This window comes from Colletes gigas, unplaced genomic scaffold (genome assembly GCF_013123115.1).
Source record: "Colletes gigas isolate AHSC1104 unplaced genomic scaffold, ASM1312311v1 Colletes_gigas_Sc00008, whole genome shotgun sequence".
NCBI lineage: Eukaryota > Metazoa > Arthropoda > Insecta > Hymenoptera > Colletidae > Colletes > Colletes gigas.
Genome location: NW_025106637.1, coordinates 2228164 through 2254336, shown reverse-complemented (window position 1 = coordinate 2254336; position 26173 = coordinate 2228164). Strand labels below are relative to the sequence as shown.

Genomic DNA, 26173 nt, shown 5'->3' with positions numbered 1-26173 from the left:
GGGCTCGTCGTTTTGCGTCTCCGTAACTTATCCCGTTCGTCATTCCGCCTTTTCTTTTTGGACACTTTTCCCAAAGAAACTGTCTGCTTAAAGCCCGCGAAAGCGACTATATTTTTTTTTTACTTTCCGGCCACTTGGCGTAAAGAACGAGCCTTTTTAAATGTGGAAATCGTTTCCTGAGATTTAAGTTTCTAAAATTTATTGGATTTTTTTAATTTCGCCCAAGCGTGTCTGAGATCGACGAACGTGAAATTTCACGATACGGCCGGAACGATAGCATTCTCTTTGAATTTGTCGAGGAGCGCAGACCGTTTGCGGTTCGATGTCGTCTCTGTCGTTGCAACGCGATGCACGGTGCACATCCCGAGCGTGGCGCGGATGCATTATTCGCCGCGTTATTGCACGCGCCGTTGAACCGGCTCCGTTGTAAATTGGTCGGGTGCGCGTTTGTTGGAAATGTTGCCCGAGGGAGGCAGAGTTGGGTGCAGAACGGCTAGACGAGGGGGGGGTTGGAGAAGGATTGGAGGCCGCCCGAACCCGGTGAAAGCTCTTATATTGAATACGTGGCTTACATCTCAATATCTCGATGCACTTACTCCGATGCGCCATCGATACGTCTTGCCACCGCCTCGAAGAAAAGGCTGATGGACACTCGTATGAATTATTATTGGGAAATCGTGGAAAAATAGGGACCACTCCACTCGACGAATAAAGAGACTCTAACAAACCCGAGACCTCCCATTTCGTCTGATTTACAAGCTTTCCGTGAGAATATTGAAACGCTTGGAAAATAAAAATATTTCACGAGGGACGAGAAGATTCTTCAACCCCCGGGGCTAAAATCAGAGTATTATGATTTTATAACAAACTTGACACGAAACACATTTCGAACAATTCCACGTCATAAGCTCCGAATTTCCGAGTTCGCCGAACCTCGCAACAGATCGACAGGAGATTTTAGAGTAATTTATCCCACCTGATGAGATCTGTTGGATCCTGTAGTTGGTAGCCGTGTACGAGCAAGCACTGACCGTGTATATTCATTTTCCTGGACGAGTGATGCCCGCGTAAGTCCATAAATTTTCGAGGAGCGCGTTACATCGATGTCTCTCTGTTATATTACACTCCATCAATATGGTGTTGTGCACGAACACGAACGTGTCTGCTTCATTTCGGATTATATTATTCTACGTCGACACCATAAAATATTAAATTCGTTAGAAAATTAGAAAATACTACTACTTGCGCTTGAATGAACTTTAAGGTCGATTTATTTGAGAGAAAGCCATATTTGTACGAATAATTATGGAAGCCAAATAAAAAATAAATTCCACGAAATATTAGCGCCTCGAATCATTTAATTTAATACAAACGAAATCGATATCTTACGTACACTTCAAAAGGATGGCTCTAGAAACGCAACTGCTCCCACTATTGCATGGATGAAATATGTTTCGATGATCGAATTTCGCGAAATAAGTGGATCTTTTATTAATAACCAAACAACCCTATATTTCAGCTTATCTATGTTAATTAGTATACGTTGAGATAATTGGCAATGCGAATTCAGACTGTGGTCTATTAACTGTACAATCCGCTCGACGAAGCCCGCAGGAAATTTCAGATTAATTAGTGGCAGCAGAATCAGGATGCGGTGGATCTACGTAGTTGTATATTCCATAATGATCGATCCTTCGAGTTGCGCGATAATTTTGGTTTATATCTATCTGTTTGCAAGAAATGCCCCGCGGGCTTATCAAACCAAACGACAATCGAATTTAATTCATTTTGGCGAAAACAAGTGCATCGTCTCGATCCTCGAAAACCAAAATTTCTGCTCGAATATTAAAAGCAAATAATATACTCGACCTCTTAAATAAAGCTCTTTTCTCACGTGTAAAAAATAAATTCTCAGGATCCAACCATTATATTCGGAACTACCTATTTCTCAGTTAGAATTCAGAAAATGACAAAATTAATGAGTTAACGAGTCACTTGGAACTTTTCATTGCGTTACAGGAGACCAACCTTTGGACGAGATAATTATTTTTCCCGTTCAACGGGCAACGTCCAATTAAATTTGTTGTTAAATCGATTGATGGGCGGCCAAGGCAGTGCTGGCTATTAGCCGATTTAATTAGCATGTCCTAAGGGTCCGGAAGTAGGGCAGCTGTAACGACGTTTACAAACATCATCGCATTGTTCCTCGTTCGAACGTGCAGTGTTGCTTCAAGCAGTCGATCTACGACTTAACCAGACTTTTCGAAACGACAGATTGTCGATCGTTGAAACACGACGAAGTTGATCGATACGACACCCTCTGTTAAATAATTACCAAATATAATATCCCATATTTCGAATTTATTTTATAACACATTTTAATTCGAATTTCTTTCGATTACGAGTTAGAGTTTCAAAGGCAGAAATATGGTCCAGGTTTGAGATTTCGCGAGGCTCCGAAGGAGGAGGACGTCAATAAGTGGTTTTCTGCAAAGCATAGAATAACGCAGGATAAAGAGTCCGAATACTCTTTGAAACTACGTTGGAAGGCAGACGGCTCAAAGCAAACTAAGTTTTATAAATCAAAGGCTATCCCGTCGGCAACAATTTGATATAGCTGCTTCGAAAGGCAGCCTTGAAAAAGAGAAACGTCGAACGCGAGCCGGGAACCGAAGAAGAGATGTTTGGACTCGGCGGAGCACGCGTCTTTCAAAAATTCTTCAAAGTGGCGCAACGTTTTAAACGCGAGACGAAGAACAACACTTATTTACGCGATATGCGCATAAAACATTTCTTTGTTGAACGTTCCATTAAAATTTTAACTGATATCATTGCCATGGGAAATATCTGTTTTCCCCCCAAAGGCGGATGCGTAACATGACAGAATAATTCAACAAAACAACTCGAAAATGTAGAACGAAATGTTTGTCAGAAACAAAGGCACCCACACAACGAATTCATTTTACGTTTTAGTTTCTCTCGATGCCTTCCACGGAAACAATCGGTTTCGAAAATTCATCGGGTCGACACGCACTTGACGAACAAAATCTATAGCAAAATGGAAATCGTCGATTCGATGGAACTTCAGAGAAACTAATGCATTTAAAAATATTCGTACTTCTTTTTTTTTATCGACGAACGTTCGTGTTGAAAAGAGTTCCCAAAGTTGAATCGGTAAAAATCGTAATCCAACGTATAGAAAAACACTGATTAGTTTTTAAGCTTGATCAGGCTTCAAAACAAATTTTTCTGCATCGTAGTAAATTAAACTCTCAGGGAACACTTTTCTGGAGAGTCAGAATTGTCGTCGACACACAGTTAGGAGATTCAACCATCAATTTCAGCCAGACAGTCGCCTCTTTTTGCGGCTTCGGAAGAAGCTAATGACCAATCGGGACCTCGCGAAAAAGCCCAACAAACAGTATTCCATTGATAAAACGTTCGAATGGCGGTCCACTTAAATGTCTGTTATGAGAATTCGCCGTCACAATTTTCACACGCAAAAATTGTATCGCTTATTACGAATTCAGCCTTGATTCAGGCCTCGTTAAAAAGTTATTAAAAAAATTAATCTAAAAAATTTTAAACCATTCTGGAAAAATTATTTTTAGCTGCGGGGGTCCAGTACAATCATTTTTGGTCAATAGACATACCACCGAATTCCTACGCACCATCGAGAAAAAAATTCTTTACCGAAAATATGATGTCTGACCATACCGTCGATATGTTTCACTGAAATTTTTCACATTTTTTCAAATCGTTCTAAAAAAATTATTTTCAGTCGTGGGGATCAATTTGAATCATTTTTGGTCATTAGACATAACCTCGAAATCTTACCCAGTTTTGAGAAAAAAATTCGAGAAGGTGTGAAATTTTTCGACAAAATTAAGAAATTTCAAATCGTTCTAAAAAAATTATTTTCAGTTGCGGGGGTCAATTTGAATCATTTTTGGTCATTAGACATAACCTCGAATTCTTACGCAGTTTCGTGAAAAAAATTCCTTATATAAGGTCTGACCATACCATTGATATATTCCACTGAAAATTCAGGCGTATCTTTAAAATATCATAACTCCTGAACGGGTTGGGCGATTTTAAAGTTTCAAAAGGCAAACAACGCGTATTTTAGTCACGGATGTATAGTAATTCAAGAATTCTATGAAATGGAAGATGTCGTGGAACAGAAGTTAATGAAAGGTCGGTCCTTCTTCGGGGCGAAAACGTATTCCGTCGCTTTTCCGGTGTTTTTCCATTTCGGCGAAGAAACGTGACTCGAGGGCCGGGGATCGACATCGCGCAGGGGTTAATTACGCATTGATAACTAACGAGGTTCCTTTGTGCAAATTTTCGCGGAGACGAAAGACCCTGGCAAATTTCATTCGACGCGCCGGATTAAACGCCTTTGCCCGAGCGGAACGTGAATCACTAATTCGGCACGTACAATCGCGCATTTAATCCGCCGTGACTCGAGTTACTTGATCCCTGCGTTAATCCCAGCGCGAAGATATGTCGACCCCTGACGGGAAATCGATGTGCCCGTCGCCCTTTTGCTTTTTTAATTGCGACACCGACGCGTCAAAACGTTTGCATCGACGTCCATCGCCTAGAAATTTCAGAATATCGAGATCGAATAAATCAATGAACGGTAACTCGACGATATACCCGTTTAACTTTATCTCGGTGAAGCTTCCAAAACGTCGATCGAGACAGAAAATATAATTTTAAGAACAAGAATATAATTTATACGACCCCTGCGGCGAAATAAAATATTTTCTTGCGATCCAGAAACCTTTAACTCTATCCTGTACGAATTCTATAGTCCATAGAACATCGAAGCTTATAATTAATAATATATTCACGCTTTTGTTACAGTTCTACCAATTGCTGGAGGCCAGTCAAATAGCGAACACTACCCTAACGTATCGTCACGTGACCCTGTTCGCACCGACGAATCGAGCTTTCCAGAAGTACAATGGAACCACGAAGAACCTGTTACTCTATCACATGTGTAAGTACTTATTAAATTGTCTATGCAAAGGATATGTACTATCGATAGCCAATTTTAAATTTGTTTAAAGGGAACTTTTCTAATTAAAAATTCGACGTCGTAGAAATAAAATGTAAACGAGTCCCGACGAATCGGCCGCTTCAAAAATTAGAATTCCCGTTTAATTCGAAGGGCGAACGGTACATAGTTTTTTTAAACGAGTTTTTCGCAACGAAAGAGATATCCGAGGGCATTAACGGGGCTCGTGCAACGCGGGTACTCTAAAAGCAAGTCAATATCTTTGACTTTAGATTCTTTAATGCTCGTTCAATATTGACACTTTCTGGTTTCGGATTACAGAAGCTCGCGGAATGCCTGCCCGAATACAACCGCTGTTTGTGTTGTAGTTTGCTTGCACCCTTCGTAAGTGCGTTAACTTTTATCAGGGCTGAAGTTGCTCGAGCGATATTAGTCTTTACGGGCCTGCGTCGAGGCTTTTAGGGCGTTTCATGAAAACCTAATTCGCGGTGGATAGTTGCTAACTGCGTCATCGATCGTTAAATCTCGTGGAAATACGAATGTCGATCGAGAAAGAATAGAACACGTGTGTGTATTTAGAAAACAAAACTTTGTTTCCACGATTTACGTAAAATGGATTGTCTATGGAGTGTATTAGAGGGATGACGTTCGAAATAATGAGAATATGTCATCAAAGAGCAAAGGGGCTGATTCGTCGAGGTTTCTAATCGCGATGAATGTTTCCGATTGTTACCAAAACCCGTCCCTCCCCGTGCGCCGAAACGTCACATCTAAAATACAATCACAGCGTCGATGCACCTTCGGTGCATTATTGCGATTGACTGAGATCGACTAATCCCCCGTGGTAGACCACGTAACGTGTCGGAATTCATGATGTCACCCACGCCGCTTTGTCAATTAACGCACACGTCTCGCTCGTGCGCAGCATCGACAGCTCGACCGATCGAACGGTTGACACCGAACACTCTTAATCTGGACAATTACGCGGTTGTTGTTTAATTATTTCGCGGGACCGCGATGATCGAGAATTTCGAAATGATCGAACGGTTCCACCGGGTGGGAGGGGACCGAATATCGGTTCCACTCCGACGCGTACGAGGGCTTTCCAGGCCGAACAATTTTATAAAACTACACATTTCTGCAATTTCAATTTCGAGAAGCAAAACTGAATAGAACACAAGAATTTCTATTCCATCCGTAGAATAATGTTATTTAGAACTGGCCAGTTTGAAGCTAGGCTTTGTAACAGTTTATTGTATACAAAGGAAGAACTAATCAAACAGTTCGAAGTCAATGTACACCATGCACCACGTTTCTACGGAATTGCTTGGACCGGAACCTTCGAGTCGGGAAATTTGAATTCTCCTAATTTCAATTAGGACGAATTGATTGTCCTACGACCGTCAGATACGGTGGACATCTTTGCTCCCGGTTGTCTGAGGAGACAGAAGGACCGTTTCTCCCCGCATACGGACGAAGAAACAAGGACAGGGACGAAACGACGTCTTCTCGGACGATCGGGTAACGAGAGCGAGGGAGAATTTAATCGCGTGCGGTCCCAATTCCATTCAAACCGCGAATTCGAGTGCTGTGGCAGTCAACCGCCGTGAAGGATAGCAGGAGACTCCACTAATTGTCAAGCGTCGATCAGGTGTGGAGAAGTCGCGATAGAATCGATTATCCCGAGCAAAGTTTACGACGTTGAGCAATCGCCATATAGTTCGAGCATTTCCGTTTGGAACATTCGACGTTTAAAACTGAAAATTCACCCAGAAAATCGTTCCTTCGCGAAGATTGAATCCTCACCTTAAAAAAATCATAAAATAGTTTAACCTCAGTTTATCTATGAAAAAAGAATGTTTGAGATCTGTTGATCGTATTAATTTCTGTTTGTCGAGCGCTTTCGATCGAACGTATTACCCCAATGTGTTGATAAAAATACACACAGTCAGGATATTTCGATAAATATTGAGTCAGAGCCGCACAGACGTAATCCGTCGCATAATCCCGTAACAAAATATTGGCATTTCTTTCCGGTTGTTGGGCGCGTGCGCGTGTGAGTGCTCGTACAAACGTGCAATTGACCGAGGGAACGCGTGGGCGTGACGGGGGTCTGATTTTATATTCGCGCGACGATTTCCTATATCCGGCCGAACCCTCGCGGCCCGAGGCGTTTTTACGATCACCAAAGAAAACACGCCCGCGAAGGAAACAAGAAATTAAGAAGGGCGTCGACGTTTTATGAAGAAACTTCCTCCGTGTGTTTAAGACGCCCGGAGCGCGAAGGGACGAAACCCCGGAGCCAACCCTACCGGCGACAAAAATTTCATTCCGCGTCTAATTCACCCGGCAGATGAGAAAACATTCATCGCGACGATTTTATTCAAATTTTAGTTCCTTTCGCCCAGATTTGGTACATCGTTAATTGCGCAGCGAAATAATCGCTATTTCTTGAAAGAAAACTACCCTCGGGCTGTTCTTAGTTGAACAAAAAGATACAGAAAGTTGGGATCTTTTTGAAAACGGATATAAATACGATATTTTCTGGTTAAAGCTTAAGAAAACGTTTCTTTCAGGGAACAGGAGGAAATTGTTTAGTTTCTTTAAATATTAAAATTAATGAATTGTTCGAATGAAGTAAATAAAGTATTCGAATATGGTGATGTTGTATAATTAGAATCTTGAGATTTCGAGTATTGCGAATGTGATTCGACAAACAAGTAGAATTGATCAATATTCGATCAGACTGACAGAATGGGGAAACGCTCGAGTAGGCGAGGTGCATGGAGGTATATTCACCTAGACGAAGGTAGTATAGCGAAGTGATTGCACAGACAAGTAGTATAGGCGAGACAAGTAGGTGATCAGGCTGTATCTGATCAGATAAGTAGAATAGTACGTTATCTGGCCAGACAAGCAGACTAGCGCTTTGTCTGAGTGGAATAGATCGACGCGTGGTCCGACAGTGATATTTCTATCGTAATATAAAGTTGGAAAGTGTTCGAACAGAGAATACAATGGAGATTGTGGAAATCAAATAACAGTTTTCAGTTGCAAACATCCAATAATAATAATCGTATAAATGTACGTACAATTAAAAGTTATATTAGTTCGAACTGTCAAAAATAGAGACCCGATCCACTTATTGCTAAAATTTCAACCGGGATTTAAATTCTGTAACATAATTTCCTCAATGGTGGCGAAACTGAACTCGAATTGCTACTCAGCCGCAAACCTTCACAGGGAATTTGATGTTTTAAGCCGCGTACGCGTTGAATTTAATCTGACGGTCTCCAAGGGCGGGATTTAGCCCCGCCGCAAAACGTTTAAAAAGCTAATCTCGTTATCGTTTCGCGAACCGAAATTCGCGGCAAGTTTCGGGTCGAAAACTGGCGAAAGGAGGGAACCGAAAATCCATAGTTAGTCCCCAACGTGCGCAAGTGGAATAGGCGGCGTCTGTCATTAGGTCCCTTCGCGTTTAATTTACGATGAATGGCCCGCGTCTAGGGGTGAGACAAGGACAGTGTTCCCCGGCTCGTGGAAGGGTGCCCCAGGGTATTTGTAACCTTCGTCGCCGGCAACCGAGCCCGAGTCACTGACGGATAATCGTCATTCACAAGGCGGATCTCTTTTTAGGCTCCCGTCTGACTGGCTTCGGAGATGCCAACCCTTCAGCGCCGCGAATGCCTGGAATACTCGAGGGTCCTCGTCGCGGGGGGTGGTAAACGAGAAACGCGGCTCGATTAAGCCGTGTAAAAACTTCCACGCTCCAAGAAAAATGTCCCAGGGAATTATTAGCTTCCATTTTATGGAATGGTCGACGCGTTAAAACCGGTACCCCCAATTATCCGAAATTATTACGCTGATAACACGGCCTTGTAAGACGTCGCGACTAACCGACGTAAGTCTTCTAAGCCCTCGGTGTCTCACAGAAATCGGTTGAATTTTTTAGATAAAATAATTTTACGGCTCGAGAGAAACGTCGTGGAAGGTATTAGAAATACTATTTATAAATGCTCGTACGGGGAAAGTATGGATTATGAGCGAGGGTTCGTTCGATCCCCTCCGGATGACTCACCCTCTATGCAAATGAACGCTGAGCACACGAAAGCAAAGAAATTACAAGTGTCACGTTCCTCGTACGGAATCACCATACGAAAGAAAGGAAGTTGTATTTAGTGTAAAATGTCGTCACGATCTGGTAACGGTGGTTCTCAAACTTCCCTTAAATAATAACGATATTCTCGGTTTCGAAAGCTGAGATTTTCGCGCGAATTAACCCCTAGACGTCGCTAAAACTGATCGCCAAGCGTTACGAACTGTTCCTGCGTCTGATATCGAGTGGTTGACGGGAAATTCAGTAGCAGGGAGTCGAAGACCGTCGTCTTGAGGATCCAAGACGTGGGAGAGACAGAGACAATCGGATCACGGTTAAAATAAGAGAAACGTTAGGGGATGAGGTACACGAGGAAGCGACGAAGGCGAACGCGAACGCGAACTTCGGCTTGTAGAAGCAACCCGACTGTTCGCGCGGAACTTAAGGACGGTATATAGTTAAAGGTAGACGAGTTGGAGGACTTTGAAGAAGCCCCCCGGACCAAGGAGAAGCCGGGTTACACGATGCTCGACGTAGCGGAGAACGAGACGGTTAGGGCTGCGACACATCTTGCGGCGCCTAGCCACAGGGCACGGCTAACCTCTTGCCCTTGTTTGTCTTGTTACCGTGATCGAGAATTTTGAACTACTTCGACCGGGGCCAAATCACTTCCACGCCGTCCCGGGAAAATCATTATCCAACGAGCAAATAGTCTTTATCGACCCCGAGACTCGAAACAGGGACTTATTAAACAAGATCTTTAGACGTTTTCCAAAATAGATACAACCGAGCAAGAATTCTATATGCAAAAACGTGTCGTAAATGTACCCGTAAAGTGTGCTCTCGATGCTTCGTTTTCCAAACATTTTTAAAACGCCTGGAACAGAATATCGACGCGAGTAGAAACAGTCGATAATGGCCGGACGCGTCAGCCAGATACACACAATTTATAAATTCAATTATCTCGAAAAGGAACCATCGTACCAACAAATTTTATTCCGCATTTTCCATCTTTGAAAAATGTAAACAAGCCCTTTTTTTCTAAGTTACTGGAGGAGTCTATTAATCTGGAACGAAATCTTGTTGAGAAATTATGGCCAGAAAATTTCCTTGGTTTCGTTTCTTTATCAATCGTGGGTTCTGAATTATTCCATGATTGTCTATGAAGTTAGCCTCCGGAATTTCTCCAGAGATTGCGGCATTGGCCAGCATCGCGTAAATAATTGAAGACGGGACTTCGACGAAATAAAACGAGTCGATACTATTCGGCCAGAGGCAATATTTCAAAGGAAGTTACAGGAAGAACGACTCCATCTGAGGGAACGGCAAACCCCCGTGCCACTTACTGTTAAGAAATTCCGTATACTCGCGGGCCCAGGTAAGGCAATAAACAAAGAACTATAAAGTTACAACGGGTAACGGAACCCGGCGAGCTTCGCGATGGAGTTTGCGGGTCTCTGTTTTTCATTAAATAACAAACCCTATCGCCCGGAAAACTGATTCCGTTTGAGCGATACCGCAACATTAAAGGAAGACCTCCGGTGCTTTCACGACGTTTATAACTTTCCTGATTTCTCCACCTGGCGATTGATTATTACGAGAACAATCAGTATTTATCTTGGTCGAGACAATGGAATTTTTAAAATGTAAAATCGTACGATACGGAATGTTTAATCCATCGTTCGTGAGTAAGGGAATGAAAATACACAATTTCTCACCGAGGCGTTGCACCGCAGTAAGAATAGAAACGTTCCACGCTGAAAGTCCGGACGAAAGAATGACCCTAACCGGGGTTTACAGAAATTTTGCCTGTCGCGAAAAGTTTCGCAATTAGTCTTGGAACTTCCATAATTTTGCAGCCTGAGCCGTCTTGTTTTGCGGGCGGAACATTATTGTGCTCGGTTTAATTTATCATTTCACCTCCGCCTGAAACTCGGCTTTGTCTTGTCCCGCTCGACTCGTTCTCTTTCTTTTTTTTCTCTTTTTTTTCGTTTCTCTTCCCCCCTCCCTCATCGCGTTGCTCCCTTAGCAATTTCCTCTCCTTCGTTTCTCTTTCACTCCCGCGGACTGCAGTGTCTACCAAAACAAATTAAATCTCAATTCTCGGGAAATTGCTTCTGAAAGATAACGCTAATTAAAGAACGTTATTCGTTAGATAAGCGACACGAATGCCGCCGGCGTAATTTCAGACACAGAGTCCTTAAACTGTCCTATTCGTAAGAGGCATCATCCTCCATGATTCGTTTAATTCTGAGCTTGATAAAGGTTTCGATCGTCGATTGATTCATTGGAGCTGCAATGGATACTTCGTCATCCTTATCCGTGTTATTCCCGTCAACCCAACGATCTATGGGACATTTACATATGGTTCTGTTGCACCGTATCTACCACCTTGCGTTTCGTGCTCGAACGTCTCTATCAAATCTGGCAGCTTTATCTCCTAATGCAAATTTAATTTACTTCTCGATAACACGCTCAAGTTATTCGTTTTTGAACGTCGTCGAGTCTCTAATATTTTTATCGACGTTCGTTTCTCAGACTCTTCCAGCGACAATGTTCGACGCAGCAAATTTAACGTGACGTGCTTATCCGATGTTTCCTCTTTCCCCCACGCCCTTCGAGAGTACATGTTTGCGCTGTCGACAACGCGTAATTTCGGCTTGTAATGTTTGTGTTCTTGTAGTAGCTTGACGTTTCGCGCGGTGCTTAAGCCTGGCTACAATGCCATTATCAACCTCGACAGACACTCAAACGTATCGATTTTGGACGAGGACTTGCACGTCAGACCACGGCGATAATTTCTCGTTTATTGCATTGCAAGCTCGGCGATGAAAAAACGTCGAATATAAAAGCAGTCAGCTTTTCAACGTATCGAGAATATGAAAATGTAATTTAAAGAAGTAAATTACGATAGACTCTTTCTTGCATTTTAAATTCTCGATGACCTTGAAAGGGGCGGGGAATTCATTGACGGTGAACTTTTATTCCATAAAAAATTTGATGGGACGAGCGTCTTGATCAAATTACCCGCCGACGACCTCCTGCAAAGTGCCACGCTCGGGACGACACGAAATCGTTATTGAAGCCGCCTGTCGTTTCATTCCCCGGGCGCATTTCGTAATAAATTCTATAACGCGATCATCTTCATAAGCCGGCGAGCACCGCGGAAATGAAACCCCGATCCTCTTACGTCGTAATCATTGTCAACAGTGACCTATCGGCGAGGAAACCAAAGAATCACAAATGGACAAAAACTAACTATTTTACCATCGTTCGCGAGGTCCGAGGTTCGAATCGCGACTCGAGATACGTCCACCCAATTTTGTATTTCCGGGCACTATTACGGACGACGGAGACGAAGGTCCATGTTCTGTGGATTCATGAAACGAGGGAACAAGACGGTTACATTTCCCACGGGAGACGGTATTCTCCTTTCATTTTCAGACTTATTTCCATCCAGGATGGAAAGAACCGAGTCCTCGCAGATGGTACTGAGTAGGTAGGAAGGGCCCACGGGGATTGCGGGTTCGCCCGCCATCATCCGTTCTGCGACGCGAAAATCAATCTCAACAGCTTCCGGTATCAATCTCGCATCACACCTGAAGCGCGCCCGACCGCGTCCTCGAAGCCACCCTTCGGCTCTTCGGATTTTATCCTTACCAGAAGCTGCCCTGGAAATCGTAGGCAGCCCGTCTCCGTAGAAAATATCGCTCGCGAGAAGACAAGCGAAGCCTGTCGGAGCCTCAAGAGCACGCGTGTCCGGGAAAACGATGGGCGTATCGACGCGAGCGTATGAATCGAACCAATTCACCTATTAGAATCTTTATCCTCGAAAGAGCACACGACGTTATTATTTTCGCGATATCGCGTGCAAAAGCAAATCGTGCTACGTCCGAGCTTCTAGCTTCTGGTTCCACCGGCGAGATCGAGAAATCTGTTGGAAATCGGATCGTATCCTTTGTCGATGTAAAATGGACTGTCGCGGCGGTCTCCATACGCTCGGGGTCTCAAACGCGAAAAGTCAGAGGGCTCGATCATGCGGAAAGTACTACAAATGATTTCCTCGTTTTTCCGCTGATTCAATCTCCGTCCACTTTCGCGCGGCGATCGATCTCTTTGCGTACCCGGGGTCCGCGCCGGCGGATCCATCGACAAGAAAAATCCATGAAAGACTCGCTCTTCGAACTCGGTCGAACAGTTGCACCGGAGGGGAATCAGTTTTCCGGCTCGAAGCCGCCTTAAAACTCCCGGTGTGTATTCGTGCACGATTCCCCGCGACCCAACGATGCCCCTCCGGCGGCGTCTTCTTTAACTTGTCCCCGTATCGCGGGACGAGATCTATTCAACGACGTCGATCCTTTATTCCAGTCGGCGCCCCTCACCGAACGAATACCTTTTTTCGAGGCGAGGCAAATACCTTCGAACGGGTACGAATATCGAACGGTGGTCGTAAATTATTAATAACGCGCGAGGATAGGTGAAACATGGACGCCCGGGCCGGGGACATTTTTTATCGACGAGCACCGGGGAATTGGATAAGCATTAGGTGATAAACCGCTGGCTAGAACCGTGATCTTCATTCATTCATGGTGTTCCGGGCTTAAAAACAGCCAAACGCGAAAGAAACTACACAGTCGTTCGTGCTACAGCTGTTCTATCAATAATTTTGCCTTTCGAACCATAAGCAATGTTCTCGTAACCAGTCTCGATTTTAATTTTCGTCTTATTTTGGCCCCTATTGTTATATTTTGGGAGTCGAAACGTCTCGAATTGTCAATTGATAAACGGTGAAAAGTTCCGTTGGTCGAGCAACGATTATTAGTTCCGCTATCCATCGTCGAGCGAAATTCAATTCGCACCGCATTATACACGCACGGAGGCTTCGTTTTTGTCGAACGCAGTTTAAAATTAACGGCCCGTACGCTTCGGGACTGGTCACGCGGTTAAATGAATGGCATCGGCGGTCCTGCCGTTGATGGTGACCGCCATCCGGAGGTGCGTGTAATTACCAATTATAATCACGCGACAACTAATTGGTAAACAGTAGTAATAACAAGGAACGTCCATCTATCAGCGGCTTCGATGCAAACCGCATCGATCGCAGCAGGACTTCGACGAATCACAGTCGAATGGTCATTTATCGAACGATTCGTGGACAGGTTGCTTCTCCTTTCATCTTCGTTGCTTTTACGTCAATTTACCAGCAGACAGAATGCTTGAAAATTTCTTTGTAGCAGTCTGAAGCTGAATTATCCTCTTATCTGAACTGGAACACTGGTAGTCTGAGTTCCTAACACTGTAGATTCAGGTGTGGATTACGATAATTCCTCGTTGAGGCTTCAGAGTAGGATTATCCGTAAACCGTATCGTGAATCGGTAGTTTTCGTTCAGAATTTTGTTGATCACACGCCAGAATTATCCTTTGTCTGGTAACATTGTCGATGTTTAATGCAAATTTGGTTTCTCTTCGATTTCACGTTGATGTCTTTAAGACTGCGTAGAAGGAAGACCGCAACAATGCTGGGGCTGATTTTCCTTTAATTAGGGCTTCTGCTGCGTCACAGCTTTGTGTAGACTGGAGTAAGTGGGGTATTGGGAGGCAAATGCAACGCATTAAACCAGACCTAAAGGCCGCACGCAGACCTTTGAGGCGTTTGATGCTTTGTCAATTATCCTCTTCGTTTATAAAGCATACGTTCCCTCAAACGACGTTTATTTCTTTCAATTAAAATTAATGAATGGTTCCGTAATAGATGCGTCATCCTTTTTCTCGTTGACGAAATCCATTGCATATTAATTGTTCCGCTTGATGGGGAATCCATGGAGCAATGAAACTGAATCCATAAGATTGTTTATGCGTTAGCCTGTAAGTGCAAGCTCTACAGACCCTGCGAGGGAGAGATACCAGGTTAACGTTGATCTTGTAATTACGATTCGCAAATCAGGTCGTCTATATGGACGTCCTAAGCCCCTGTAATATCCAAAACGTCTGAACATCCGGTCCCACAATAAACGGAACACTCGACACGCTCGTAACGAGAAATATCAAATCTATCGACTCTGTACATTTTTAATACTGTACTAGTTATACTTAGTATCTCTGACAGAGATCGTAAAGGTGCTCGATTTATATCAGAAAAGGGTTGTGCTCGAAACGCGACGCGATATAATATTATTTGAGTCTGGTAGCAAACTGATACGAAGGAAATAATAGCTGGTAGACGTCTCGTCACGGTAGCGGACATTTTAATTACGTGGGAGCATAAAATACTCTCCTTTCTTCTACGATGAAATGAACATCGATCAACGGGGCGCAACCCTTCCGTTTAATTTCAGCGTAATAATACACATTGTCGTTAACGACGATACGAATATTACAGAAATTGTTATTTCCATCGTTTTAAGCAAACGAAGAGCCATGTATCGGCTAAAGAATCGAGAGATTCCTTTGTAACCGGTATTACCGCAAATTGAATTCCCCCGTCGGGGGGTTAAATCGAATGCAAGCGTCGATAATATTTCAATGCAAACGGCACATTGTATTTTTTTCCCTCGATAATTACTTCGATGTTCTTTCAGCGGACGAAACTTAATCGAAGGACACTTTTATTCCCGACAGACGCGCGTCGAATCCTATTTTAAACTCGTCCGCCAGCCACAAAAGAAAGAAACCCGTCGCTCGACGATCGAAAATACTTTCTGTTCCCCGTCTGACAGAAGCCAACGTTTGCCGAACTGGCCACCGTGATTTGTCCCTGTCACGTCAGACGCAGAAAAAAAAAAAAAAAGAATTCCGTACGAGTTCAAATAATGCTCAATATTCACTCGAGGACCCGTCGTTCGCGTTAAAACGACCGCTACTTTTCCACGTCGTTTTTCACCCCTCCCCTCCCCCCATCCCCCCCCTAGAGTCGTATTTTTCATTTGGAAATGACCATCGTTACGCTCCGCGCGAAGGACCGATTGATATTCGGGATTTTTACGCGAGCAAAGCTGCCAAGGAACACGGGAAACGACGATCGAAACGGGATCGAAATTGAGATCCGCGCGAACACGAGGAATTCGTGTCGCGGCCAAGCATATGCAAATGCACTACGTACGTCATCAATATGCATCCGGAGGAACTGAATTATTGAACAAAACGCTTTCCGCGCCGAGTTTCGACAATCGATAGGATCAGCGGCTTAGCGCGCTGAAAAGTTGAACCATTTTCTGCCTCGCCATTGGCTCGTTACCTCGCTGTTTCTATTTTTCTACCGTTTTGTTCCCTTCGATTCCATCGTTTATTGTTGTCTATTCTATTGTTGCCTATGTAGAATATCTTTTACTCTCAACATAGTCGAAGACTGGGTAAACTTAGAAAATTTCATGCCTCGATTTTTCGTTAATAACTCGAAAACGAGCACGTTAACGCGTATCTCCGCTTATCGTTTGGGCCATAATTTCAGAAATTAGTGTTATTCATTCTATTGCTGCCTTTTCTATCGATATCTTTTCCTCTGAACATAATCGAAGACTGTATCTAATGTACATGATCAATGCACAGTCGAGTGGAAGGAAACAGAAGGAATGTTTGCGCCATAATTTCAGACACGAGATTGCTATCAAGCGCGGTAGCCGGAATAATTTAATCCGCGATTAAAACGGTACTAGGACAGCCGGAAATGAATCCGAAATTGAAACAATGCGCGTTAACGTGGTGGCTGTAGCTTTGTGCCGGAGAAATCTTCAGCATCGATCATACTGGTATCGCGGGAGCAGGCTTTCAAACCCGTATGGGGCTCAAAGGCACACGGCTCGGTAAGAAATGCGTCAAAAGCCCGCAACGGCTCGGTGGTTTCTCTCATCGCGAATGGCACGTTATAGTCATCGGTCGAACGGCGAATTAAATTCTATTCGATTCACAAATTTACTCTTTCACGGTTTATCTGCGTCGAATATTTATCCTCCATAGAATATAATTTTCGCGAGTGCGTGGAACATCGATTAGGAGAATGATCCTAGCTAACGACCTGCACATTTCTTGCTAGAATTTGTAACTATTGTTAACCCTTTGAAGGGACATCCAGCAAAGAATGTGGATCTACCCTCTAAGGGAATACAACGACATTTTTTTTTTAGAGTGATTATATAGAACCAAATACATAAACAAAGAATGTAAACAAAGATACTTGGATTTACTATCTATTTCGTAAGAAAGTTTGAGTTAATGGCAGCTAGAGTGCAAAGGGTTAAAACGTGAAGGTAATTCCGCAGATTAAAAATGTTTCTTGAACCTGACACGATTCTGTTATTATTGCTATTGGACGAATGAAATTAACGAACTTTTCTGAATGGAGTCGGCGAACGATCGGGCGCCGATATTTCTATTATATTCTCGGAGCTGTGTACGATTGTGAAAACGGAATAATGTCGAATAATAACAACCTTGTTTAAACGACGCCGGGCGTTAATTAAAATCCATTAACAAACGCGATGGTATAATCCACAGGTTGTTCGCGTACAACCGAGTCTCGATACCGCGGATTCCGGTATCGTGAGACGTTAGACGCTGATAACGTAAACTCTATTAGCGGAGTTGCAGTCGTGCAATTGTAACTTCCTCGCGGAAACACGCCAAGTTTGCGTACGTTTCGAGCGTAGGTACTCGTTAAGGGGTATATCGATGCTACGAGGAGGCATCTGTTATTGGGAAACAATCGCCATTGGCTCTTCGTGGCCTAATAAAATTATCGTTTCGAATTGCCCGCAGAATGTGCATTACATTGATGCACACGGTTGATACTCCGAGCGCGTCGCGATAACGCTGCGAGGCGCTAAATATTGTTGGATTATTGCCAGCAATATTTCATCGCGCCGCGCAGGCTGGGAGATATTCCCGCGTACAATGGCGCCCATCGAAAACCCAATATTCTTCGCACCCTTTTGTTTCGAATTTGTAGGATTTATCGCGCGGGTTCAAAATATTCCACGAATAATTTCGACTCGCGATCTTAATGGCCGCTGAAACCCCGGAAAGCTGTTAACTAAACGTGAAAGCAGACGCGTGCTATTCCTGGCGGTTTTATTGCCATCTTATGTTTATCTCTTCTTTGAACAATTTCCTCTCTGTTATTCGATAGTGTTATCTACGTATCTGGATTGTTTATCCAGATATTCTACGTTGAACTCTATGAAATTTTTTAAAAATTGGAGGAAGGGTGGCTTTCAATTTCACGATTTACTTAACGAGGAACTAAGATAATAATTCACATGCTAAAGGACACTCAGGTGGAAAGGATAGGAACCAAACGACGATGTAGCCTTTTTAATTAAACAAACATGGTACAAAAATAGTCGAAAGTAGAAAAAACACAAACGGTCCGATGTATACGAGAATCGAGCCCAAAGATCATCACATGAGCCGCTTCACATGATCCATTTTCTTCCGTGAGCTCTTGATGAAACCCAGGAACTCCAGCTCGGCCACCGCTTGAGTAAAACGAGCTCTAAATCTCTGTTAAGGATACCTTGGCGCGCGATAAAATTCACACGGGAACACGCGTGAATTATTCAAACAAGAGGTATGTAGCGCCGGGCGAATTATCTCCACGGGTCTACGATTTCGCCATTACGAGCTATGATATGAATTTCAAACGGCCGGTGGTTAGACAAATCTTGACGCAACCCATTACCCCCGTACCATCCGCGCAAATTCCCCCTAAATGAAAAAGGATACTGCAGTTGGGGATCCACGTTACGTTGCTCCTTATCGTCGCTCTCGGGATTCATAACGATCAAAAATGCCTGCAAACGTGCCTCCCATCAATCCCTGAACACTCGAAAATGGGAACTTTCGTTCTCTTAAATTACCACGTATTCTTGTACAGTGCAGAAAGCAAGTAGTACGTTCTGACACCAAAAGGTAGACAAACCTACGTTTACACGTTGCTCAAATCGCGAGTGGTTCGAGAGAACTCTTTCCTTTGGAAATACTGGGGAAACGAGCAACTTAAACCGATGATAAATGATCAAATCTGACACCAAAGATCTCTTTTGCATCCTCGAGACTGCTTACCAGAATAACCAATACACCCTGTAAGACTTACTATGTCTGCAGTCGAACTCTGTAAGATTTCATGGAATAAATATGGAGCTGGAGTGGAACAAATGTGATGTACGACTTGGGAGTGAATTAGGGGTGTTGTTCCTGGGACTGCAACCGACCGAGGATCCCAATTTTCCGTATCCGGCGGTACGTTGGACTTGACCGATGCATTTTCAAGCTTCTAACAACCGCAGACGATAAAACAGTCCGCGCCCCTGCTACGAGGGCCCATTTACAATGTCGTGCTCGCGTGAATCACTGGTAAGAGCGATTAAAATCACGAGGCGGACGAGCACAGGTGCGTGACCGTAAGTATAACCTGAATTAACCTGTAAACACGAGCACGAACGGATTGTTACCTGCAGCCAGTCGTACATATTGATCAGCTTCCTGGATTCCAAGTGCAGCTTGTAAATTATACTGAGGTCGGGCAGCGTGGACGGGATGGCCTCGTCGATCTCCAATTTACAGCAGTCGCACTGAAATATGTATTTCCAATTAACTTCGACGCCTCAACGTCGTTTCCCATCGCGGACGATCTATAATTGATATCTATCACGATCCCTGATGGCGGATCGATGGGATAGCGTTAGAAAATCATCGATCGCGATGGAAAAGCTACCGAATCTCAACATTTTAGACACAAACAGAATGTTGCTTTCAAAAGATATAGGACTAAAGAAATAAAATAACACTAGAGTTAGATTTGCAATAGAATTGAACGAGAACTTTATCCCTGTTCCTAATTCGATCGAAACACATCTCTACTACCTGACCCGTTAATTGAGACATCAAAGCCAGATTAATACTTTTCTTTATCCCCTACTCACTTACGTTCAAGTACACTTGTGGATCGTTGAGTCCCGTGTGTATCGCAGCCCTCAGAGACCCGCGAATGTGTTGTTTGGCTAGACCGCCGTCGCTGAAGCAGAATATCTCGTGCGCCGTTATGCGATTTGGATTTACCAAGTAAACGGAGAACACGTTTTGGTCCAGGTAATTGATCACGTCTAACTGTGCTTGTTTGTACGCCGACCGTGCGTGCATTTTGGACATTTTTAGCAATCTCTGCGGCGCAAGGAAACCACGGATATAGATTTAGAGTCTCACGACCAGGACGACGTTTCAAGACAGTGAACTTTCAAACCTCTTTCAATTCGAGCCGACTCAGTTTCTCGCCGCTACCGAGAACATCGGTAGGCGCGACTGGTTCTTCCAAGCTAGCCTCTTCGATTCTCGCCACGTGACCCTGGAGGTCCGATTTCATCTTTATCATACTCGAATTTCGCGAGTTCTCGATGGTCGAAATAATGAACTTCAGCTTCGAGAGAAACTCTTGCTTCGATAGAAAGCTCAAGAGCTGCATGCACTCATTGTACTCGCGGCAATCTTTCAGATCGTTCACGTTTACTGCTTTCGTGTAGAACTCGCGTAGCTATAATCGTTTCGTGGATGAGATATTTATACTTTCCTAGGATGAACGTTTTCTTATGTTCGTTTGATCTGTACCTGTTTGCCCATCGGTGCGTTTGGCAATGTCGACACGAGATAGTACAGACACCTTAATATTCTTAAAAACCGATGCATGTATCGATGATATTCTTTTAACAGTTTAGTCAATATTCCCTACAATAAATTTAATTCTGGGATCACTGAGTACAAAGTACTTCCATTGTGTTAAATGTACCTTGAATTTTTCGTTGTCGATAGGTTCGTTATTACCTTCTTCTTTTTGTAATTGTTCGATGTAATTTGCTATAGAAGGTACCTTTTTTATTTCTTCGAAATCATCGTCGATTAAGATAGACATTCTACTTTTAATCTCTAGCGGATGACAGCATAGAGATATTACATTATTCGCGTAAAAATGTTGTATCATGCATATCTAGAAATTTTTACGGGAATAAAAATCACCCTACAGTTATCTTGGAACTATTCAAAATTGAATACCTTATAACTTTGCAGAAAATTCTCAACAGAAAAATCGTAAAACAAAAATATATCTGTCAATAACTGAAATGCTCGTCCAGTCAATTTAAATGGTATTTCTGAGCAGAAAACTGTATTTTCTAATACATCTGACAGAATATTAACTTGAGTTTGTATGTGAAATACCTAAACAAAAGAATTACAGATCCAAAAGCTGCTTTCTAAGTACTATAAATTTTGTAAACTATTAAATTGGTTCATTACTTGCACGTTTAATTTTGATGTAACGTCGTATGTTAAAGATCTGTGTATTGCATGCAAAGTAGTAGCAACACCAAATATAAGAATAAACTTTATTGTGTTTGAATACGAACTGAAAGAGACAAGATATTATAAAGCTAACAGCGACATAAAAAAGGAATAAAAAAAATAAAAATACCTCAATATCAAAATAAAGTCACGTAATACCGTGGACGAAGAACTTTCAAAATCAGTTATGATTATAATAAGAGGATCTTCCGGTTGACAATGCTCTTCATACCATAGTTTTAAAGCTCTCATATTACAGTCGCTCTTTTTAATCTTTTCATTTTCATCCTACAAACAGTTGCAGCGTAACTAATATTTACTTTCTCTGTAATTTTATTACGCTCGGTTTCAAAATCGCTAACCGTGTTCTCGTGATTCATTAGCTGATAAATTGTTTCTTCTACGATACTTCTTATATTAGTTGAATCTCTGTTCCACAGAACTGCTATATGGTTTGATATTGGTTGTAATTTAGAAATTATTCTTGTGAACATTACCGCATGATCAGGGACATTAATTCCTACGATACAATTGTTATCAAATGATGCACAGATAGAAGATATATTTCGTTAAAGGAGATCGTCACCTGTTAATACAATAGCTGTGGGTATTTCATTTTCAAGACTATCTAATGGCTTTTCTTTAGTAATGGAAACAAAACAATCTAACTCATCCAAAACTTGTTGAAACGTATTGGACCGTATATCCTAAAATTTCAGTAGAACTAATTGATGCAACAAAACACGTATAATTTGATCGTGCAACAGTGTTTTATACAGATGCGATACCTCTGCAGCACTTTGAATTCTTGTCCATGTCGATTTATAAGAAATATACCAAGGTTCGTCAAAATAATTTGGTAACGCAAATTTTGTCCTTTTCTGACCGATTTTGTAAGCACCTTTGTATGTAAAAACGCCCTGAAAGGAGTCTAAATATGTCTCACGTACGAAGAATTAAACGTTCTTTGCAACTCATGCTTCATAATGTATTAATATTTCGAAAACAGATTATACGACACAGCCACGCCAAGCGTGCCAAGTCCCGCGTTTGCACTTCGAGGTTATGGAAGTAAAAGCAACAGGTTACAGCCTACCTTTGACACAGAAACGTTGTCCATCTTAACGAAGGAGCACCGGACAAGCCGTTCGTGTTAATTAAGGAGCCAGCAATGGTTTGATTATAACAAATCACTTAACTTGAAGACAAAAAACGAGAATTCGCACAGCGTACATCCACGCTCTCGCAACTATCGCTCGCGACTAGTTCCGCAGGCGCTCCTAGGGTGCGCCACAAGACGGTACCACTATCCGCCAGATTTAAACAGTAGCGTTTAGAATAAATCTATTATTGTTTCGTTATAGTTAATCAACAACGATGTTATTACGAATATTTAATAACAATGAATTATTATTTGTATTCTAAAAGAGAATTTAGATATATTTAAACACCAATTCTATTAGAGTTAATTATGACGAGGAATGTTTGTAAATTTCTATTACAGAAAATTCAGTAAACGTATATAATTCTTTTAGTTCTCTGTGAAATCACATAGAGCGACAGAACTTTTGCCCTGGACGGAATAAACGACAACCGGGGATAACGAGGGGAATTTTCAGAATCTCTAGCACGAGCCAGTCCGGTCGATCGTGTCGTCGAAATTTTCGCGAGCGTAAGCTGCCCCGATCATCATCTGAATCGCAAATTCGCCGATTGAATTCGCCGAGGTCGGGCAAACAATCCGGAAACCGAGAGTTTGATGCCGCGTACCATCGGCAGGGTGGGCCGTCGAACTTTCGTCGAACTGTTCGACGCGGGGGAGGGGCGGGAATGGAAGGGGGATGAATTGTGCTACTTGCCCGCAGAACTTGCCCGCCCGGGGAACTCGTAATTGATTTAAAGAAGTGTCCAAACAAGATGCCGCGCTCCGTGCCTCGCAATGTACCAGAATACATATATTCGGTTGGTGTGCGACCGTGTAAACGACCGTGCAACCAGCGCTCGAGATTATTCCAAACTCGCGGGCCACGCTTCAGCATTTCTATAAGGCGCTCCGGGAGTCTGCTCGTCGCGAAACTTTCGTGGAAAAAAATTTCGACTTTGTGTAAATGCCGCTCACGATCCCATCGATCGTTCGAAACTTTGTTTCGTAATGGTAATTCTATTTGCGGACGACGAGTCTTAATCATCGTTTCGTTTTAACGCGCGAATGGGGTTAACGGGGACGCTTCGATTTTCTCTGAAAGCAGACGTCAAAGGAATACGTTCATTTTTCGCTTCCATTCGATGGAACACGCGGCAACAGAATCGCGCTCTGTTATCCAAGCCCTTAGGCAGACTCGAAGCGGGTAAAAAAAGATATTTGCCGTGGATTACGTCAGCGGCGAAACTCCGGGAAATTCTATTTCTGTGCCGTGCGGGGAATCGACGACTTGATCCCCCGTGTTGTCGCCGGGGCAAGAGCTTTTGACACTTCGCCTGTGCGACACGTGCAAACGGTAGCGTATTTTTGCTTTATTCTTTTGTTAACCGGACGCTTCGAAAGTCTGCTATCGACTACAAAACTGGACGAGGAACGGCGGAGTTTTCGGGCCAGAAACGAGGGGGTAACAGGGGGGGAATATAAATCGATCGCGGCGCAAGCAGCTTTGTACGAGTGTTCTCGTTTTGTGGTCGGCCATCACACCTGTGCCCCCCCAAGGGGCTTCGCGGCGAAAATAAATGGGATCCGATCGAAGACTTAATCATCCACCTTCGTTGAAAGGGACGTCTGGGACAAAACGATGCAGAGATCAACGGTACTATTGATCGCTGAATGGAACGTATTTGTCTAGGTCCTTTTTTTCCTCGTCGCTGCGGACCACTCGTCGCTCGGAATGAATAATGCGCGCTTTCTTTTTTATTGGTCGCCGTCTTGGAACGGGCACCCGACGCAGGCTGCGGAAACACAATTTTCCTTTCAATTTGGAAAACATTTTGAACAAAATTTTTCGCGGTCATTCTCCACTCGTGGCTTCCAACGAATACTACACGAATCCCCGAGCCAGAGAACTCATCAGTAAGGCTTTTCCAGCTGATCCAGCCTTGGGCGGTTCGCCCGGATGGAAGCTGTCCACCGGTTAAAGGAGCCTTTAGATCAAACTCCACGGCGAGAAAGATCCAGAGGATAACTCGCTACTAATAGTTTAAACCGATCCGTCTATTTTTCTCCAAATCCGCCAGAATGTTCTCCGAACATCTGCCTTGGAATTTCTCGTGCATAGGATCTCTATCGATTTCCTCCGGCGGGGAATCATTTTCGTATAAGTGGCCGGCCTGTGCCTCGTAAAAACCGTTGATGTCCTCGTCGACGGTGGCTCCGGGGTTCGCTGTAATCGAACGCAGACCACCGCGGCGACTACCGAACGTGAAACGAGCGTTTTCGCTGACGCGACGGTAAAACGGTCAACGGGTCCCGCCATCAAACGGAAAGAATCGCGGGGGCAAAGGCCGTCTCGTAGCCAGGAAGCTCGTCGAAACTGTTGTCGACTCTCCGGGGCAGATCACCTTTGCGGCGGACGGTTAAAGAAAATCATTTCCTCGGGAAAGAGACGGGCTCGCTTTAGTCGCGGGGCAAACGAGAGCCTCTTGTCCTGAAAGCGGCCAGCAGTTTACGAAACAGAACCCAATTCCCTGCGTTCGTAATGAGCGCTATTGTTGGCCGCGCTCTGCTCTTCTGCTCGCGTCGGGATTGAACGTCCCCTCTTACAAGGATGCAGAACGATATCTTCCCGCGAGCTTCGGAGGCTGGAAAAACCTCTGGATTACGAGGACATTCCAGCCTGTAACGAGATAATAAAGCCACCTTTGTACTTCTACCGGCGGACTTTTTCCTCCCGGCTTTGTTTTCTACGTCGTTCCGGCTTTTCGCCCTTCTTCCCGGCGCCCTTACTCCGGCGGATGGTTTGCAAATAAAATCCAAGCTACGCGGCTGACTCGATGGAAGGGTTTAAACAACGATTCCGCTTCGAGATAGATAGAATCTATTTTCGAAGTTGGAAACAATTGAAAATCCTTTATAATTCGTTGGAATTATTTTTATGATGCTCTCAATCGAGCTCATTAGTAGTTTGGTATAATATTTGTACAGTTGAGATAGAGAACAGTGCTGTTAGATAACCAATATACAGAACACATAAAATAGAAGACTAATTATATGTATAATTATAGACTGTAATCCTGATTTATAAACAAGGAAATTTTAATAGCAAAATATTCAAGCCTGATTGGAAATAAAATGAAAGATTCGAAATACATTCGGGATCGTGTCGACGTCAGAAGTTTGTTTGAACCGTCCACGGTCAATCCAATCGCGACGACGTAAAGGGAATTCCATCGCGACTCGGCGGCGATGATAGTTTTCTCGCAAAAGTTGCACGCGATCGATCAACACGAAAGATATAGATCTCCCCCTATTGCAGTCCGATCGACTTCAAACTTTTAAGTGGATCTCAAACAAATGCCGAACATTTTTGCTCGCCGATGTTCCGCTTTCGAGTGCCAGTTTTTCACCGCGCGTTTTCCCGCCGTCGAACACGATCCGAGCCGGAAACACATTTTTCATTACCGATGGCAATTCGTTCGCGAAACGGGTCACCGTTTCCCCCTATCTTGGGACGAAACACAAATGTTTGCGCGCTGGATTTAGCTCATGGGGGACCAATTTTTCAACTTTCGATATTTTTCC

The 26173-nt window shown here is 43.4% G+C and overlaps 2 protein-coding genes across 7 annotated transcripts in view; one reads left to right on the top strand and one right to left on the bottom strand.

Annotated features, from left to right (window-relative positions):
* The window catches only part of LOC122396903 (fasciclin-1), a 293077-nt gene that overhangs the window by 197350 nt on the left and 69554 nt on the right, over nucleotides 1-26173 (top strand). For all 6 annotated transcript variants that reach the window (XM_043395663.1, XM_043395662.1, XM_043395661.1 and 3 more), the window contains exon 2: nucleotides 4873-5008. In XM_043395663.1, the coding sequence (XP_043251598.1) occupies nucleotides 4873-5008 (136 nt within the window). The remainder of the gene's footprint in view (nucleotides 1-4872; nucleotides 5009-26173) is intronic.
* On the bottom strand, nucleotides 18329-22685 carry LOC122396905 (origin recognition complex subunit 3). Its single transcript, XM_043395666.1, has 14 exons — nucleotides 22544-22685; nucleotides 22236-22367; nucleotides 22034-22154; nucleotides 21810-21967; nucleotides 21578-21735; nucleotides 21403-21511; nucleotides 21160-21324; nucleotides 20897-21094; nucleotides 20719-20835; nucleotides 20357-20644; nucleotides 20044-20277; nucleotides 19569-19688; nucleotides 18841-18908; nucleotides 18329-18610 (listed from the first exon to the last, which is right to left on the bottom strand). Exons 1-14 carry the CDS (start codon nucleotides 22565-22567, stop codon nucleotides 18517-18519), a joined length of 1986 nt encoding a protein of 661 aa, XP_043251601.1. The 5' UTR covers nucleotides 22568-22685; the 3' UTR covers nucleotides 18329-18516.

Excerpts from the sequence above, each read along its gene's own strand:
- LOC122396905 (XM_043395666.1), bottom strand. The coding sequence starts at position 22,567 with ATGGACAACGTTTCTGTGTCAAAG. Across the intron at positions 22,368-22,543 it reads ACAACGTTTCTGTGTCAAAG|GGCGTTTTTACATACAAAGG; the intron begins GTAGGCTGTAAC and ends GACTCCTTTCAG. Across the intron at positions 18,611-18,840 it reads AACGTGGATCCCCAACTGCA|AGCTCGTTTTACTCAAGCGG; the intron begins GTATCCTTTTTC and ends ACAGAGATTTAG.